Source organism: Zootoca vivipara, chromosome 9, assembly GCF_965207765.1.
Source record: "Zootoca vivipara chromosome 9, rZooViv2.hap1.1, whole genome shotgun sequence".
Taxonomy (NCBI): Eukaryota; Metazoa; Chordata; class Lepidosauria; order Squamata; family Lacertidae; genus Zootoca; species Zootoca vivipara.
Genome location: NC_142592.1, coordinates 3,893,238 through 3,911,156, shown reverse-complemented (window position 1 = coordinate 3,911,156; position 17,919 = coordinate 3,893,238). Strand labels below are relative to the sequence as shown.

Below are 17,919 nucleotides of genomic sequence, written 5' to 3'. Positions count from 1 at the left end.
AATATTGTGTTTTTAAAACAAATCAGCTTGTGGAAGAAGAGCTAAACAAATCCACTATCTCAGAATAAACAGTTAATTGCCAAACAAGAGGGCTTAATATGCCATACTATCCTCTAGTGATGGATGAATGACAATGTCTTTCTATTCAGCTGATAATTTATATCTCAGAATTAGGCTTCTTACAGCCAATAGCACTGGAAAACCGGAGCATGTGAACACAAGGATATAGTCTGACTATAATCAACATTTTCCTCTCCTTTTCTTAGTGGTCGTGTGGCACTAGAAACTCTCCAATCATAAGCAGAATGCTTCAGCAGGGATCCATGAAGTCTATTGTTTGCAGCTTGTCTGCTAAGTGTTCAGTTTCTGTTAATTGGTTCTCATGGGAAACTTACAGATTCTTGCTTCATACAATTAACCCAAGGCAGTGTCAATTTACTCTTGGCAGAAAGCCAAGGTCTGCCTGGCCTGGAAACTACTCTCTGATTGGTTAATGACCAGCACTGAACTCTGTTATCTAGGAATGCTAGCACAGTTGTTTCTGGTTGGGTGTTAGGAGTAGGAGTGCTCCGTATGGTTGGAGAGAGAGAGACAGAGAGGATTTATTTTGCTTTGCTTTGTATGCAGAAACTCTGCTGCTTTTATTTTATTTTAATAAATCCTGTAAATAGTTATTCTGCGTCTAGCCAACTAGTCATTTCCACCTCAACTAGCTTCTGCGCTGTGCAGGAAAACTCTGCTACGTTTGGGCTAAAGCCACTAGAGCTATGCCTGACACTTCAAAATTCTAAGAGGGGAAATGGGCTGTAAAAGTGAAGTGGGGTTGCTGCTTCATCAGTGCAGGTGGAACTAAGGAGGAACTTCAGGAAAGCAGGCAGGAAGAATGACTCAGAGACACAGAGGAGAAAGGGAACCGGAAGAATCAGAACAACAAGAGAAGGAGCACAGAAGGTGGGAGGTTCAGCAGACTGGTTTCATAAAAATAGATTTAGCTAATTATTGACTCAGGCATTATTAGTAGCAAGAATTATTTGCAAAATCTCCACAAGTGCCCCAAAGCACCATTTGGAATATGGGGAATTATTACCCTACAGGGCACTATTGTTTTATTTTGTTATCTCCTCTTCTGAGACTCACAGCTTGTGCTTTGGGTGGCTTTTGTTCCCAAGGTCTTTCAATGATGCTTGGGATCTATTTGATCTTTTTGATGTTTAGATCTATTTGATCTTTAGTCAGATAATAGTCCCATGTGGGAGGGCAGGTATAGGTAACCATCTGTCTTATTTTACAGGTGAAAGTTCTCTTTTTGAAGGGCTCTCAGAGGTTAATCTTCCACTAGAGACTACTTCAAATAAAAGGACTCTCCTGCCTACATCCAGTGTGTTGTAATGGTTACAGGTAGGTAGCCGTGTTGGTCTGGATCGAAGTAAAATAAAAAAATTCCTTCAGTAGCACCTTAAAGACCAACTAAGTTTTTATTTTGGTATGAGCTTTCGTGTGCATGCACACTTCTTCAGATACCAATGTGTTGTAATGGTTATAGTACTAGACTAGGACCCGGGAGACTCGGCTATTAAGCTCACCTTGGGCCAGTTACCATCTCTCAGCAAAACCCACAATACTGTACAGCATTGTTGTGAGGATAAAATGGGGAGCATCATCTGTGCCACCTTGAACATACTAAATATACCACTGAGAAGAATCATTGAAGCAGCTTCAAATGCCCAGAAGGTCACATAAAAAGTTAGAATGGCTATTTGGAGTACCGGTAATAGCAAAACAAAAGAAAAACCATCTGCACTTTAATGGGAATGTCTTCGAGTACAAGGCTACAAATAGGGTTGCCAGACTCAATAGAGGATAGGACTTCTGTGCCTTTAATTGCCTTGCTCTCTTTTGAGTCTGGAAACCTTAAAGAGAAACCAGCAGACCCTTTGTTTAATTTCCAAGCAAAGGGTCTGCTGGTTTCTCTTTAAGGTTTCCAGACTCAAAAGAGAGCAGGGCAATTAAAGGCACAGAAGTCCTGTCCTCTATTGAGTCTGGCAACCCTAGCTACAAACCACCTTACTTGGCCCAGGAATATTCCCTATTCAAATGTTAATAGTCTATATTTCTAGAATATATGTTAGATTGTTTTATGTTTTATATGTGTGTGCTGGTCATTGGCCGTAATAAAATATTGATTGATTGATTGATTGATTCCCTATTCTTCATGCCCTGCTTGCAAACTTCCAGAGGCATCTTGCTGGTTACTGCTGGAAAGAAGAGGACTGGGCTACATGGACTGTTGATCCAGTCCAATACAGCTTTTCTTAGGACCAGATCTTCTTTAACCCAAACCAAATGTTTGAAAAACTTTGAGACCACTTCAAAAAACCCATGATTTTTTGGAAGTATTACTTTACCAAGGCTGGAATCATATACTCACTTATTTGTGACAAGGGATGGGCAAATATGACAATTTAAGTTTCTTGTTTCCCCAAATTTCTAAATCAGTTTGCAGTTTTTTTTAAAAAAGTTGTGAAAATTCACCAGCATTTTAGAGTGAATTTATCCTACTAGACACTTTTCTCCATGCAATGTTGCCTAATTTACACAGTTTTGCAAATAATGTTCCTTAATATAATGCATGGTGTATGTTGTTTTCATGAATGTATGCATTTATCTAAACATTTTACCATAGTATATGCATTTTTGTACATATGACTAGCCTGGAAAACTGCAGCGCAAAATTCAGAGAAGTGCAAATTTCAAAGGTTAGCTGCATTTTGGTTCACAGATTGTTTTGGAAAATGCTGATTTGGCAAGTTCACCTTTAAATGTGAAGTGAATTGAATTTCACACATCCTCATTCCTCACCATTAAAACCAACGAGACTTACTTGTGAATAGTCATGTACTTGGAACTTGGAAGTTCCTCGAGCAAAAGGGGGGGGGATTGCAATCTCGAGTTCTGCATTATGAACCCAGATATATAAAGTTGCATTTGTAGGATATTGAGAACTTAGTAGAGGCAGGTTTCTACTGTGGCATACTCCATTCCCTGACTAAAACATTTCTGGAACACCCCTTATCCACATACTTCGATTTCTTCGCCTGGGTCTGGATCTCTTGCCAGAACTGTGTAGACAGCTGGGGCAGCGGGAAACGTTTCAGGAACTGATACAGAAATGCCTGGGCAATAAGAATAACAAAGCAGACCCATTAAAATAGGTCAGGCAAACAGAATTTGTGTAACAGCCATAAATGGTTTATTTGAATGTAGAAATCGTCTATACACATTTGCAAGGGGGGAGCAGGAAAAACATAGATTCCTTGCAAATAATAGGCCCAGTCTAAGGCTATGCTGTCCTTGTGTAAGATCAATAGCAGGTGAGCATCCCACTGACACAATAATAAATAAGGAATTTAGAAGCTCTAACTGAAAGGAAAATGGAGCAGAGCTAGGCTATTCTCTAGTGAGACCAAGCTAAATCGCGCTGTGAAGCCAGACCTTTAGCACTAAAATCCTACCTCACAAGATTTCCCAGCTAGCCAAGAAAAACAGATGTTTGTACACAGAGCAAGGCTTCAGCATTTTTGCACCCCAGGCAAAATAAAATGCTACTCCTGACCTCCCACCTATACTAGGCCATGAAATGTCCTCCTCTTGGCAGTGATAGTTCAGCATCTTTATGGCTGCATTCAGAAATGAGGTTTATTACATTTGTTTCACTGGCTATGAAGTTAGTCCTTTGGTCCCAATTTCTAACATTTTTCTTCACGCCACAGTGTCTGTTGCATTATGGAATTGTTGCTTTTTGAATGATATACCAACATGTATACCATACATACATGTATACCACCAATAGAGTGTTGTGACACAGCAACAAATGTCATTGGACAAGTCACTACCCCCTTACCCATTCCTTACACCTGCCTTTCTCTGCCCCCCTGATTCACCCATAAAAGAGCTGTATGCCCGTACACCATGTACCCAAATTCCATCACTTCCACAATTTTCTGGGTTAATGGGTTTGGAAATATTTTTTTCTGGAAGGAATTAAGACAGAAATGAATGCTGAACTTTCACTAGATTTGCTTTTATGTTGTGTGAAAATGGAATAATATGCTGTCTGAATGCAGCCTATGTTTGGTCACTACAATCTCTTCTATAACTAACCACTGTCCTCTCAATTGCTGATGAACTTCCCACTTCATATCATTTCTCTCTTTTTGTACAATTACCTTAATGTTTCCACTGTGCTCAAAGACAGCATTAATGCAAAAAAAAAACAACAACCCACCTTCTAATGTCAGACCGATGAATGCAGAGCTAAAGGACGTGTAAATCTACTGATTTTTTCCATAATATGTAGTGTTCAAATTACCCACGTTCGTTTACATACTTTTAAGTCCCACTGTAGTCAAAGAAGATTAAGAGAGTTTAACTTTGCCCAGTGAGAAGTGATTTTCAATGACTTTGAGTTAATAGATGCATCAACTTGCCTGTTCCTGTAGAAAAACTTGGATCACACACTGGTTGGTCATTCACATCTTCTACAAATATGATTAGTGTATAAGAGGCAGTGTGGATGTTTCCATTGTCCATTGCCTCAATTTCCAGTGGGTAAACTCTGACATGTTTAGTACTGACTGAATCCAAAGGCTCTAAAACAGTAATTGTGCCTCTTTCTGATTGTGGGGGGAAAAGGAACAGAAATGAACAGATTGCGATGGATAGATCATACTGAATGTCACTGAAAAAATGCTCCTGCAAGAAAAGAGAGTATGGTGCAATAGACAAAGTCATATCACCTGTAACCTTTAAGGTACTTTATTGGGACAAAACGGGCTAGTTCATAGTGTACTCGAGGCGCTACACATAGTGGGACCATGTGTGCAGCGGCAGACATAGAAGCAAGCTGCATTAAGATCACCTGAACTGGTTGTGTAAATCATTGAGGCACAAAGAAGTAGTTGGACACTTTATAGGGAGATTTTGTGTGAATAAAAATTCTAGAAAGGGACGCTGAGGAAATTAAACCATTTCACAATTCTGAGGAGGCCTATGCTGAAAATGTGCAAAGATATCGCTTACTTTGGTCCAAGCCAAACAGTGCCTGTGGCTTTATGAATGCATAGGTAATGTTGCTGTTCTCATCTCGATCCACCGCTTTCACTGTGGCAATAATACTTCCCACCGGCACTTTTTCGGTCACATTCACAGAATCTGAAGGAAGGGGTCTAAATGTAGTAGCAAACATGAAAGTAAGATAGATTTACTGGTGAAACTGGGATCTCTTATGATTTCTTATGCTTTGTTCAAAAACCTATGGCTCCATAATGTGCAACACCAGCAAGTAAATGCTTACAATACAGCAAAATGCCTGTCTGCACATTATAAAGCAGCAAACCCAAATATATCACCCATTGCCCAATTATAGTGGCACCTCGGTTTATGAACACAATTGGTTCCGGAAGTCTGATCATAAACTGAAGCGTTCATAAACTGAAGTGAACTTTCCCATTGAAAGTAATGGAAAGGGAATTAATCCGTTCCAGATGGGTCCGCGGCGTTCGTAAACCAAAAATTTGTAAACCGAGGTGTTCATAAACCGAGGTTCCACTGTATTGGGAATCTTCAGCCAATCCCAACTCCCTAATGTGTGCATCCTTATTATTAACATTGAGTTGTTGTTACTATTTTTACTATTACTACTACATTAAAAAGCCCTTCACCCTATAATTACAATTACCCAAAAAAAGGGGGGGAAATGCAATCACCAAGAATAGAGTGGGTTCTGAAACTATACAACTCAGGAATCAAATCAGGGCAAAGATTTGCATCCTCAGCATTCATTGAAAACTGTTTAATGAAGTGGAAAGACAGATCTTCGTGGGGAGGGAATTCCATGGTTGTGGGCTATACTGCCTTAAACTGAAAATGGAGACACATCTAAAACTTCCATTTTACAAAACCAATTTTTATAGTCTTATTTTAGTCAAATGTAATCAAGCTTTGAGTAAAAGCCAAGGCCATATGTCACAAGAGCATTTTATCTTTCAAGTGTTTATAAAAATTTCTGTATTCAAGCAAACTTTGATAAAGGTCCTTTTTTGTTTTAAAGGTAAAGGTAAAGGGACCCCTGACCATTAGGTCCAGTCGTGAACGACTCTGGGGTTGCACACTCATCTCGCATTATTGGCCAAGGGAGCCGGCATATAGCTTCCAGGTCATGTGGCCAGCATGACTAAGCCGCTTCTGGCAAACCAGAGCAGCACATGGAAACGCCGTTTACCTTCCCGCTATAGCGGTTCCTATTTATCTACTTGCATTTTGATGTGCTTTCGAACTGCTAGGTTGGCAGGAGCTGGGACCAAGCAACGGGAGCTCACCCCGTCACAGGGATTCGAACCGCCGACCTTCTGATCAGCAAGCCCTAGGCTCAGTGGTTTAGCCCACAGCGCCACCTGGGTCCCTTTTTTGTTTTATTCCTTGATAAAAAGAAACATATTTCTTACTCAAATTCAGGTTTTTCATCATTTAAGTCTTGAATATTTATGGTTAATGTTCCTTGACAGAAGTTTCCTGTTGTATCTGTGGCTCTCATCAGGAACTGAAATTTCTAGGAGAAAATATTGGTGGAACAGAACATCACATTTATTACAGCCACAATTAAATAACCATATACATTCTGTCTAAAATTTACAATTACGAATATAGGACATTCATAGGAACAGCTATAGTGGACTAAATCAATCTTATTATTATTATTAATAATAATAATAATAAAGGGTGATGTCACAGCAAAGTGACATTTTGGTCTGTCACTTGATTCAAAATGGTGGCTGGTGTTCAAATATTGTTGAGGACCGCTGCCCCTACCTCAGGAACCCAACAGGCATATCTTAAACCCATAGAGAACAGATGGACAATCAAGCCACTATCAGAAATATATAGTAGATATGCATATTTATATACTTCCCTTCATCTCATGGTCACAGGGCAAGAATCCAAGAAATACAAACTTAATACCAAATATACTAAATATTTTATTCTTATTATTACATACTTAAATGATTTCTGAGCTATCTTTTATAGTATAGACATTTCACCCTTTGGGGAAATTCCAGTTTTTCTTCAGGTTTCACTGAGCAATCCAACGTCAGCAATCCCACTGAAGCATTTCACGGAGGAGCATTTTAAAAACAGCAACAGTTGTGTATGGGATATATCCTGCACAGAGTAAACCTACTAAAATCAGTGGACATCTTTAACTTCAGTCCCATGGGTGGTCTCCAACAAAGTCATCTGGGTATCACAAAGACTTCCACCAGCACAAGAGGACTTCCTCTCCCTCTCCTCTCCTCATGGTTCCACCAACCCTCCAAGGCAGCTATGGGAGAAGAAGTCCAATTGCACAGGCAGAAGTCCTTGGGCTAACATGACGACTTCGTTAGATACAACTCATTGATTTTAGTGATCTACTTTAAACCAAACCAAATGCAACCATTTGTTGTTCTGCTGGTGAAGGAGAGGCATGGTAGAGGTTTTTGGCCACAACACATGCATAAGGTAGCAATCCTGGCACATCTAGTCTATGCTATCTAACCTTACTTAGACAACCCCTTCCCTGAGCTGGACCACAGATTCATTTATTTTCAAAGAAATCCTTTTCCTACCACCCTTCAGCATTGCACAGTATTACATCGCAGTGACTCATCATTATTACATGATATCCTTGATCATAGTCCAGGAGCTGGTTTGCATTCCGTCTCAAAATACCAGTATCTGGATCCAAGGTAAAAAACTCTCCCCCTTCCTTGGGTGCAGACAATGTTCTCTCCACAGTGAACTGCAAAACAGCATACCTATCATTTGCATGGTGTATACATATCATAGGTACAGCTGAGATTCAGAAACAAATAATTCAAAAGAGGAGCAAATGCGGTAGAAATTGCAGCAAGAAGGGACGTTTTGGTGACATAGCCAGCAAAATGCAGTCCCTCCCCAAAGAGGAAACAGGGGGCTGTTCTTTTTCTGAAAACCTAGTAGCAGCACTTCAGCTTTTAAAAAACAACGTCTATGAAATGCACTCTACTACAATAGGAAAAAGAGAACTATGTACCGTTAAATGATCACCATTTACAAGATCCTCATCTACTGCTTCCATTTTGTAGATTGATGTCAATACTGGTGAGTTTTCATCAACAGTTACATTAGCTGTGAAGCAAATAAATAAACAAAAACTAGTATGTGCTCTTACAAGTGCACTGATACCAACAGCAAGGCTCTACTGGTGAGATGCTAGAGCAGGCATCCCCAAACTGTGGCCCTCCAGATGTTTTGGCCTACAACTCCCATGATCCCTAGCTAACAGCACCAGTGGTTGGGGAAGATGGGAATTGTAGTCCAAAACATCTGGAGGTTGATTGTTAGGCGTTACTTGCACCATGTGCAGCAGCCCCATGTGATGATGTATAGAACTACAGGTGGAAACTTCTCAGTGAAGAACCTTCTGGTCCTGAAATGACTTTGCCTACTCAGGGGTGGCCATTGGATCTTCCTAAAAAGGAAGGAGTATAACAGGATTGGGGGACCTTTGGCATCTCCAGATGTTGCTGATCTACAACTCCCATCAGCCTCAGCAAGCATGGCCAGTGCCCAAGGATGATGGGAGTTGTAATTCAGTAACATCTGGAGGATCTAAGCTTCCCCACCCCTGTTCCAGTAGAGCATTGCTTGAGCAATGTTGTAGCTCTAATGCAGGCATCCCCAACCTTCGGCCCTCCAGATGTTTTGGACTACAATTCTCATCATCCCTGACCACTGGTCCTCCTGGCTAGGGATCATGGGAATTGTAGGCCAAAACATCTGGAGGGCCGCAGTTTGGGGATGCCTACTCTAATGTGTTCTTGTATCCTTGACTGATTTTTTTGCTTTGCCCTCCTCTTTTTCCTTTGGTCTAGAATGGGTTTCTCCCACAATTTCTGGTACTCAGCTCCTGGGTCACTTCAGGCTGCTGCTCACAGCTCAGCACCAGCACTTACTGGAATAGATGGAACTAGCATTGTTAAGATTAGCACCTTATGCATTAATTTATTGTTGGGGTTTGTTGGGGGAACTGAATGAGAATTTTTATTTTTCTGTTATATTTAGTACTGTACTGTATTGGGTCAAATTTAGTATTTCTCACCTGTTCCTAAAACAAACTCAGGGTCTGTACAGTTGGGTTTTTCAGGAACATCATGAATGTTGATGGTGAGAAATTTCCATTTTGCAGGAAGGACTGACTCAATGCGCAGCTCATAATGTTTCTCCTCTCTTTCAAAATTAAATACTTTCTTGTTTTTAATGATGCCTGAAACTTAGAAGAAAGATAGCTGCTTTACAGTTTACCACTGTTGTTTTGTCTTTAGATTAAAACATACACAGACCAATAAGCCAGAGCATTTGGGGTGGGGGCAAGCACATTTTTATATCAATTTGTATCAAGTGCATGCACTGCTATGTGGGAACCTCTATAGTTGCTGCATTAATGGCTACTGTTATGAATTCAATGATTCTAGCTACACCTAGCTACTAGCTACACCTGCCAAGGCCAAAATAAAGGGCCTTTCAGAAAGGGGTGACTTTGTCTGTGTCAATGACACTGTTGTGGTTAAAATAAATTGGAGGGTTTTTAAAAAGAAAAAGAAAAAAGAAAATCACTTCTGCTTTTCTGGAAAACAAAAAAGGAGGTTTGGGAGGGCTGCACCTGAGCCTTGAATGAGCAACTTGTTAAATTTTACTGAACCTTGTCCTCCCCCCCACCCCACCCCCCTGAAATGCTGATACTGGGACCCTCAAGGAGACGCTGTGACCAATTTGCTAAGCACATGGCAGATAAAATTGCTCACATCTGTGCTGATCTGGGTGCCGCCGTTGTGACAGAGCAGGAGATGGGTGGGATCAGGATATCAAGTAGCACGCACTGTGAGAGCGGATATCTTCTCGCTTGTTTTGCATGACCATGGCGACAAGTCGCTTGAAGCAGTAAGGCTTATGACCTGCTTACTTGACTTTTGTCCTTCGAAACTTTTGAGACCAGAAAGATCAGGTCCGAGATCAAAACACCATTTATTTATTTATTTATTTATTTATTTATTTATTTATACCCCACTGGGTTTCCCCCGCCACTCTGGGCGGCTTCCAACAAGAACCAAAATACATTAAAATATCACAGATTAAAAACTTCCCTAAACAGGGCTGCCTTTAGGTCTTTTCTAAATGTCAGGTAGTTGTTTATCTCCTTGACCTCCGATGGGAGGGCATTCCACAGGGCGGGCACCACTACCGAAAAGGCCCTCTGCCTGGTTTCCTGTAGCTTTACTTTTCGCAGTGAGGGAACCGCCAGAAGGCCCTCGGCGCTGGATCTCAGTGTCCGGGCTGAACAATGGGGGTGGAGACGCTCCTTCAGGTATATAGGACCGAGGCCGTTTAGGGCTTTAAAGGTCAGCACCAAGAAAAGCTCACCATCTAAAGCATCCAAGCAACTAAAATGGTCTCTGTCTGGTGCTGGAAATATATCAGGCTCAGTGTCAGGTGCGTCTCGCAAAGGAGGAAATTCCAAAGTCAATACCCCCACAAAGAAAAAGGAACCATTAGATGGGCAAATCTGTGAAATTTGGCTTCTCTCAGTTTCTCATTTTTCCAATCTTAAATTCCATCAGTCACATTTATATATCAGGTAGGTAGCTGTGTTGGTTTGCCATAGTCGAATAAAAAAAAATTCCTTCCTGTAGCACCTTAGAGACCAACTGAGTTTGTTATTGGTATGAGCTTTCATGTGCACGCACACGTCTTCAGATACCAGTTTATATATCAGTTTGTGATTTATTTTGTTTCTTGGTTAAAAAGCAAGTACTCATGAAAATTCACCAACATTTTAGTGCAAATTTCTCCTGATATACAGTTTTGTATGCAATTTTGCCTAATAACCATGTTTTTGCAAAACAATTTTCCTTTATATAATGCATTTTTATTATTTTGACTAATATGTGAAATTTTCTGCACACTTTGTGCTTGTATATTTATTTTTGTACACATTACTGAGCTGGAGAACTGAACTGCAGAATTCAGAGGAGTGTGAATTTCAAAGGATGGCTGTATCTCAGTTCACTTATTGTTTGGGAAAGGGCAAATGTGAGCCTCCATCCCCAATTGTACATCATCCCTGGGCTCACTTCTCAAGGTAGGATAATCCAAAGAAGAGCCAATGAATGTGATGGGAGTATCTGGATCTCCAGGCATTATTAGACTATGACTTCCATCATCCTAACCATATGTAATACTGTTAGGGGATGATGGGAGCAGGAGTTCAACAACATCTGGAGTGCTGTAGGTTCCCCATCCTTGGCCTTTCAGGAGGATCTAAATAGTCAGAAATTTATTTTTGCAGAGGATGCAGTTCTCAAGTTGCTCTTGTCTCAAGCTGTTTGGGGCTATAAGGCTGCAATCCTGACTGATTTAACTAGGGAATAAGACCAACTAAGTGGAGCTTAGCCTCTGAGTAAATATGCGGAAGATTGTGCAGTAAAGGTTAAACCAGCACTCTGAATTGAGCCCAGAAACATTCCAGTGGCTGGAACTGCTTTAAGAATGGAGTGATATGGTCCATACATCTGGTCCGAAGCAGTAACCCACCTGCCTTATTATCTACTAACTATAGCTTCTAAAGGGATGCGGGTGGCACTGTGGTGTAAACCACCAAGCCTTGGGCTTGGCGATTGGAAGGTCGATGGGTCAAATCCCCATGATAGGGTCAGCTCCCGTTGTTCAGTCCCAGCTCCTGCCCACCTAGCAGTTCGAAAGCATGCCAAAAAAGTGCAAGTAGATAAATAAGTACCACTCCAGTGGGAAGGTAAATGGCGTTTCCGTGTGCTGCTCTGGTTTCGCCGGAAGTGGCTTAGTTATGGTGGCCACATGACCGGGAAGCTGTCTGCTGTGTCAAAGGTGGGGGAGCCGCTCCAGCACAGCGGACTCCCGAAGAAACCCCAAATCGAGCATTTTAGGGACATAGTGTCCGGCAGGGCACAAAAAGTGGGCTCCCCCCTCCCCGGCAAGGCTCTGTTTTGAGCCCCCAAGAGCGAGGGGTCTGGAGCTGCTGCGCAAATGGACTAAGATCGTTACCTTTGACAGCACAAAGCTGCAGGACTGTGAGGCATGAGCGCTCAATTCTTCCTAAAGGAAATTGAATTAAAAGGACTGTGCCATAAGTATTGATCTTATTTGGACTAATTCGAAAGAAATTTGGCCACGGGAAAGGGACTGAAAAAACGGAAGCCAGTTTCTACCCACTGAGTGACTTAGAAGCAATAACTTATACCTGAAGCCAGAAAACAGTATAAGAAGTTGCTAAACTTCCAAAGGCAGAACTGGAATCTCCCCGCCCCCCAGAAGCAGGGGAAGGGGGGAAGAAGTTAATAAGATTTAAATCCCTGTGAAATCTGAGGGTTTGGATTTAAAATCGACATCCCTTGTCTGAGCGGCAGGAAAAAATGGCAACATTGTAAAAAGATACATTCCACTTTCGCTTTTTATTTGGATACATTGAATGCACACCCCCACATCCTGTTTTCGCACTGGAGTGACCTTCAAGCTGGACAGATGGCAGTCTCAACAACAGATGTCTTTTTTGTGGAATTACAAAAAATTAATGCTGGAAAATAAGCAGGCATTGAAAGTTTGCATGACTGAGGTGAGAAAATTTGGAGACTGCTTCAAAGATGTTAAAGAGAATTCTGGAAGAAAAGTGCAAATAGAAGGAAAAGAGCAAGATTTGGAGATTGGAGAAGAGGATTCAGAGGAAAAAGAAGCAGAGAAAGACTTTGCTTTTATTCAGGAAAGAAGACTTGATTTCCAGTTGACAAGAAAAGAAGAGTGGAAAGAAGAAATGGGAAAGGGAAAGGGAGCTGTCAGGAGTGGTTTGAAAAGATTAAAGGGGTGGATTGGGAGGTGGCAGGGTGAGAAATTGGATGTGGGGGGGGGAAGACATTGGAGAATGGGAGTGGGGTGAAAATTATGGATATTAAGATCCAAATGGTGAGAATTAAGGTACCTGCAGCTAAAAGGGGGATGGAAGAAAATGATGAATAAATATAAATGGAATGGAATTTAATAATATTAATAATTGGATATATGGAGCAATTTGGAAGTGGTGTATAGGCTAAAAGGAGGAAAATATTTTAAGTTTGTAAAAATGATAAAGAAAAGTAAGTGTAAATAGAATAGATTAATTAGGATGTTTAAAGATAGCGGAGTCCCTCTGCCTCCACTCTCTCCCCTCATCCTGGACCTTCTGGTGGGGGGGGGGGTACCGGGGGGGAAGGGGGGCTTCAATGATAAAAAGGACTGCTTCTCCTCTCCTACTGCACTTGGGGATTCTCTGGTGGCAGGGCGATCACTGGGATTGTAGTGGGGGAGGGGTAGGATATAAAATGAAAGAAAACAATGAAGAGGAATTAAAAATTATGATAAAGGGAAATGCCAAAGAGGATTAAAAAATGAAAATCAGAAAGGGTTGGGAAGGGGAAGTCCATAAGACAATGAGCAGAAAAATGGATGTTTAAAATTAGATTTGTTTTGTTTGTTTGCTTTCTTTTTTGTTTGTTATATGTTATATTGTATGTTTTTTCTTATGTTTATTCTGTCAAAATGGAAAATGGAATAAAAATTATTTACAAAAAAACAAAACAAAACGGTGGCTCCCTCGGCCAGTAAAGCGAGATGAGCGTCACAACCCCAGAGTTGTTTGTGACTGGACTTAACTGTCAGGGGTGCTTTACCTTTACCTTTACGGCTTCTAAACTGTCTTCAAGGCCCACACACCAGATGTTGCAGGATGTTGCCAGAGATCTGCAGTGTGGGGTGATTTACCACCTGGGCAGGCCTCTCTTTTTTTAAGCTAAAGAATGACATTGAAGCATTCCTCAAGTTATGGTGCTCTCAGTGAGTTCAGTGTTTGTTCAGGCCCTTGTAGAGATTCTTGCTTTTCCCTTGTCTCTCACCTTCTGTAACCTGCACATTTTTAGCTGCTCTCAGTAACACCATTGGCACTTTCCCTTGCATCTACATACACAGAAGAACTCCAGTCTGCACTCTGCCGTGATCTCATCCCTCCAGTGCCCCTGCCAAAAGCATATCCTGTATATTTGGCATACAACGTGTGTATTTTAATTTCATAATAAGAAATTATAATTCAGTGGCCAGCAAGGGCCCATGTTTACCCTGTTCTCATTTCCGGAAATGGTTTTGGTTGCAAAAGATGCTTTTGTTTACTGCAAAATTGATTTATGGGGTGGGAGTGCATTTGCAGGAAAGCACTGTAAAAAATTTTTTAAAAAAGAGTGAATTGTTCCCAAAGAGTAGACACTGTGTGGTAACCAATTAAGTTCTACTCAGAGCAGACACAATGAAATTAATGGATGAAAATTAATTGTATTAAAAAAATTCAGTGGGTCTACTCAGAGTAGGGATAGTATTGCAAAGAACCCAATATGGTTTTTGATCCACGTGAAGTATTTGCTTCCTTTTTCTAGTCTCCTTTAAATTCATTCAGGGGAGGGGGGCTGATTCGATTTTGAAGGGGAAATTTGGGGCAAAACTATTTTAAAAAGCGAAAGGATAAAGGGGCAACAATGCAAAATGATCTGGGGGAAAGGCTCACCATTGACAACCTCTTACGTCCTGCTCATTTTCTTTTATATCATCTGAACTTATAAAAATACTTTATAAAGCCACAAAACACACACTTGTGATTTCACCCTCTTGTTTTGCATTCATTCTTCACCCCAAAATTAAATTACGAAGATACTGAACATGCCCAAATGAAAAAGCATTGCATACTTACCTGGATCAATGCTAAATTTATCCAAGTGATCAACCGTCGTGTAAGTATTTGTAGTGTCATTAACATCAGGGTCAGAAACTTGACTTAGCACCGTTCCTGCAGGTGTCGACTCATTCAGATTGACCGGGTTGAAAGTAAATATGAGGTCAGCTGTCATTCTGGAAACTGCTAAAAAGGGGAGAGAGGTCAAAGGAAGAAAATCTACCTCTTTCTCTTTGATTTGTTAGATTTCAGGATTGAACTACAGATACTGCAAGATCCTTATCTGAGAAAGTATTTCTTAAGTACAATTTCTCTCAGTATATTCACCTGCCTCTGTCATAGTCCAACTTACTTGTACACATTAAAAGGGCAATAAGGCTGTTCCTTGCTAATGCCATGATGCACAGATTCTAACATCCAGGATCCATAAAACCAACAGCTAATGAGGAAATGTATGTGCTGCTGCACTTGCGAGAATCTGAGTGCAGATTAAGGAAGCAGCACTCCATAATTAGGTTGTTACCAAGCACAAAAGATCAGCATTGTCTTGAGGGTGTGTTGCACGTTCCAAGTTCACATTGAAGGGAGGGGTTTGCCAATTGTGTTATTGAGCTAGATCTGATCCTATAGTTTGCATTGCCCCCCCCAATATTCCTCCTAAATGCTTCTTAAAAATGCTTTCCTCTTTGCCTCTATGCCTCTGTGTGTCAAAGTGCAATCAAGGCTAAGAGCTGACCTTGTCTGGATCACAGAGAAAGGTTTATCAGTGGACGTACGGGGAAGCTGCTATCCTTGACGCATAGTCTTACTCAAGGCTGAGTGAGGATGCTACCGGGGCAGCATGAGTCAGCATGTGTTTATTATGCACAGGACCGGACACAGGAAGATCCTAATATGTACTTGTGACCCCCTTGCGTGCGCACATTTACAGAGCCCAAGAAGTGTATAAGAAGCTTTGCAATTTGTGTTTCTTTATTCTTGTCGTGAGGCTTAACCACCAAGAGTCTCTTAATTAATTAAGAATTAAACTCTTTCTCTGGATTCAACCCCTGGTGCCATTATTGACTATCTCTGTCCTGCCTGGGCACAACTTAAAGGACCCTTAGTAGCTGATAAGGCTACAACATAACCGCTGATAATGTTAAGTTTGCTTCTCTGTCAAATTTCAACAGGCAGGACAAACTCAACCCAAATCCCATTCAAAGTGGTGGAGGCCTTTAAATCAGCCATAGTTTCTAAGGACCAAGCTACATGTTATACTAATGACATGGCTTGCCCCTGAGTACAAGACTTTTCTTTCAAAAACAGTCACCATATATGAGCCACCATCTCTAACACAGCAGAGGACAGAGAGATGGAGCTCTTTATCCTCCATGCCAATGTCCCAATCCAAGTTGCTTCCTTCCTGACCCTCTCCTACATTGGCTATTGGAAAGAAAAATCTTGCACTGAAAGGCAAAATAGATGGTAAATAAATTCAGACAAGACTCAAATCTTTGGTTTGGTTTTTGGCAGAATTTAGGCCACAACTTTATTGATTACAATCAAGTGAGTGGTTACATAGGCTCTGGTTTGACTAGCTCCCTGCACCCTTGCAGGCAGCGCTAACCCTGGGCACCAACCATAGGTCAGCCTCGGGTGAACACCTGGGACAGTAGAAAGCAGAAGCCCTGCCAGTCCTCCCCCCAGATGTCCCCTGACTCAGGCTCAGGGCACAACCCCTCACAGGGAAGACCAACCATGAGTCTGTGGATTCCTTTAGTGGAATACCCAACGCATAGGGATGGCGAGACCCTTCTGCCACCCCTATCAACTTGAACCAGAGCCTATCCACCACCTTACAAATTGTGACAATTTGCTACGCGGCAGGCGAAACCCAAATGGCACCAGCCAATTAGCCAAGTGGGGGAAATTCCTGCCGTGCCCCTGTCCCAACAACAGATGACACACGACGGCATAGCAAGGTCAAGCACAAGCCCTAAATATAGGGAGAGGTGGGCGGGTGTTCCGATGCACTGGCCCCAAAGAGGAAGCTCAGGGACACATGCGTGCATGGGCTTAAATAGAGGTCCCTCGGTGTACTTTAGCTGGCATCCCATTGGTCTGATTGCTCCCAGCATCGAGGGACCTCCAATAGGGTGTTGTGGCTATCCAAACGCTCCCACGCACAACACAGGATCTGGTTGCCACAACTTGTTAGGGAGGACCCGATGTAACATGCAGTTTGGTCCTTAAAGACTTAGGTCCCATCTGCACTATACATTTAAAGCAGTATCATGCCACTTTAAATTGCCATTGCTTTCCCTGAAGAAGCCTGGGAATGGAGGAAATAACAGCAACACTCTGAACTCAAGTGAATGGGACATTAAAACAGCAAAGCCAGTAGCTTATAGGAAATATATCTCACAGCAGGGAAAAGACACCATGGATCAGCAGCAAATGGACACCCTTGAAGCAAAACTAGAAACCTCTGGGCTGCAAACTGAGGTCTCAGAGCAGCTTAATGAAGATCTCAGAGGCAGCTTGAGCAAATACAGCAGTCTATGAAATACATCACCTAGTCAAAATTAGCATCACTGCCCATCTATAAACAGGTGGGCCTCCTGAGAGGTTCTGAAAGACCACCATTTTCTAGAAAGACTGCAGATTAATTCAACACACCTTAAGGTCAAAACTGGATCATCCCTTATTCCTTTGATGTTCACCTCTTTCTCCTGTTGGTTCCCCCATTGTCTACCTTTGATTGTAAGCTCCTTATGGGTGGGGACCTGCATATCCTGCCTTTGCAACTCTGTAAGGCGTTATGTATGGAATCAGAATCTTTTGTATTTACTAAGACCTTTTTGATGACTCAGCAGCTGGGATAATAAAAGGGAACTTGCCCATTACATCCAGGTGGCTGTTATCTTTTATGCACACAGGCATACTGTAATTATTATGAACTAATGGCTTATCAATTGAACATCTGCTGCAACGTGTACCGGTAGAAGTCAAAAATGTGAAAAAGCTATTAAACCATCAACTCATCTCCCAGCAAGGGAGGAGATCAGTTCCAGGCAATGGAT

At 41.6% G+C, this 17,919-nt stretch overlaps 2 protein-coding genes across 3 annotated transcripts in view; both read right to left on the bottom strand.

Moving 5' to 3' along the window:
• The window catches only part of LOC148684525 (cadherin-related family member 4-like), a 60,015-nt gene extending 56,845 nt beyond the window's left edge, over positions 1-3,170 (bottom strand). The window contains exon 1 of the mRNA XM_088676874.1: positions 3,082-3,170. The gene's annotated coding sequence lies outside the window, so the exon portion shown is untranslated. The remainder of the gene's footprint in view (positions 1-3,081) is intronic.
• A 798-nt stretch (positions 3,171-3,968) lies between these two features.
• Positions 3,969-15,213, bottom strand: LOC148684524 (cadherin-10-like). 2 transcript variants are annotated; one of them, XM_088651850.1, is made up of 7 exons: positions 14,873-15,206; positions 9,179-9,349; positions 8,111-8,205; positions 7,715-7,837; positions 6,504-6,607; positions 5,080-5,225; positions 3,969-4,673 (listed from the first exon to the last, which is right to left on the bottom strand). In XM_088651850.1, exons 1-7 carry the CDS (start codon positions 15,027-15,029, stop codon positions 4,453-4,455), a joined length of 1,017 nt encoding a protein of 338 aa, XP_088507976.1. In that variant the 5' UTR covers positions 15,030-15,206; the 3' UTR covers positions 3,969-4,452. The 2 variants fall into 2 exon arrangements, with proteins under 2 accessions (XP_088507976.1, XP_088507977.1); XM_088651851.1 differs by lacking the exon at positions 7,715-7,837 and having other exon boundaries at positions 14,873-15,213.
• Positions 15,214-17,919: the final 2,706 nt, after the last annotated feature.

Excerpts from the sequence above, each read along its gene's own strand:
- LOC148684524 (XM_088651850.1), bottom strand. The coding sequence starts at position 15,029 with ATGACAGCTGACCTCATATTTACTTTCAACCCGGTCAATCTGAATGAG. Across the intron at positions 7,838-8,110 it reads TAAATGGTGATCATTTAACG|TTCACTGTGGAGAGAACATT; the intron begins GTACATAGTTCT and ends GCTGTTTTGCAG. Across the intron at positions 4,674-5,079 it reads ACTGTTTGGCTTGGACCAAA|AAAGAGGCACAATTACTGTT; the intron begins GTAAGCGATATC and ends CCCCACAATCAG.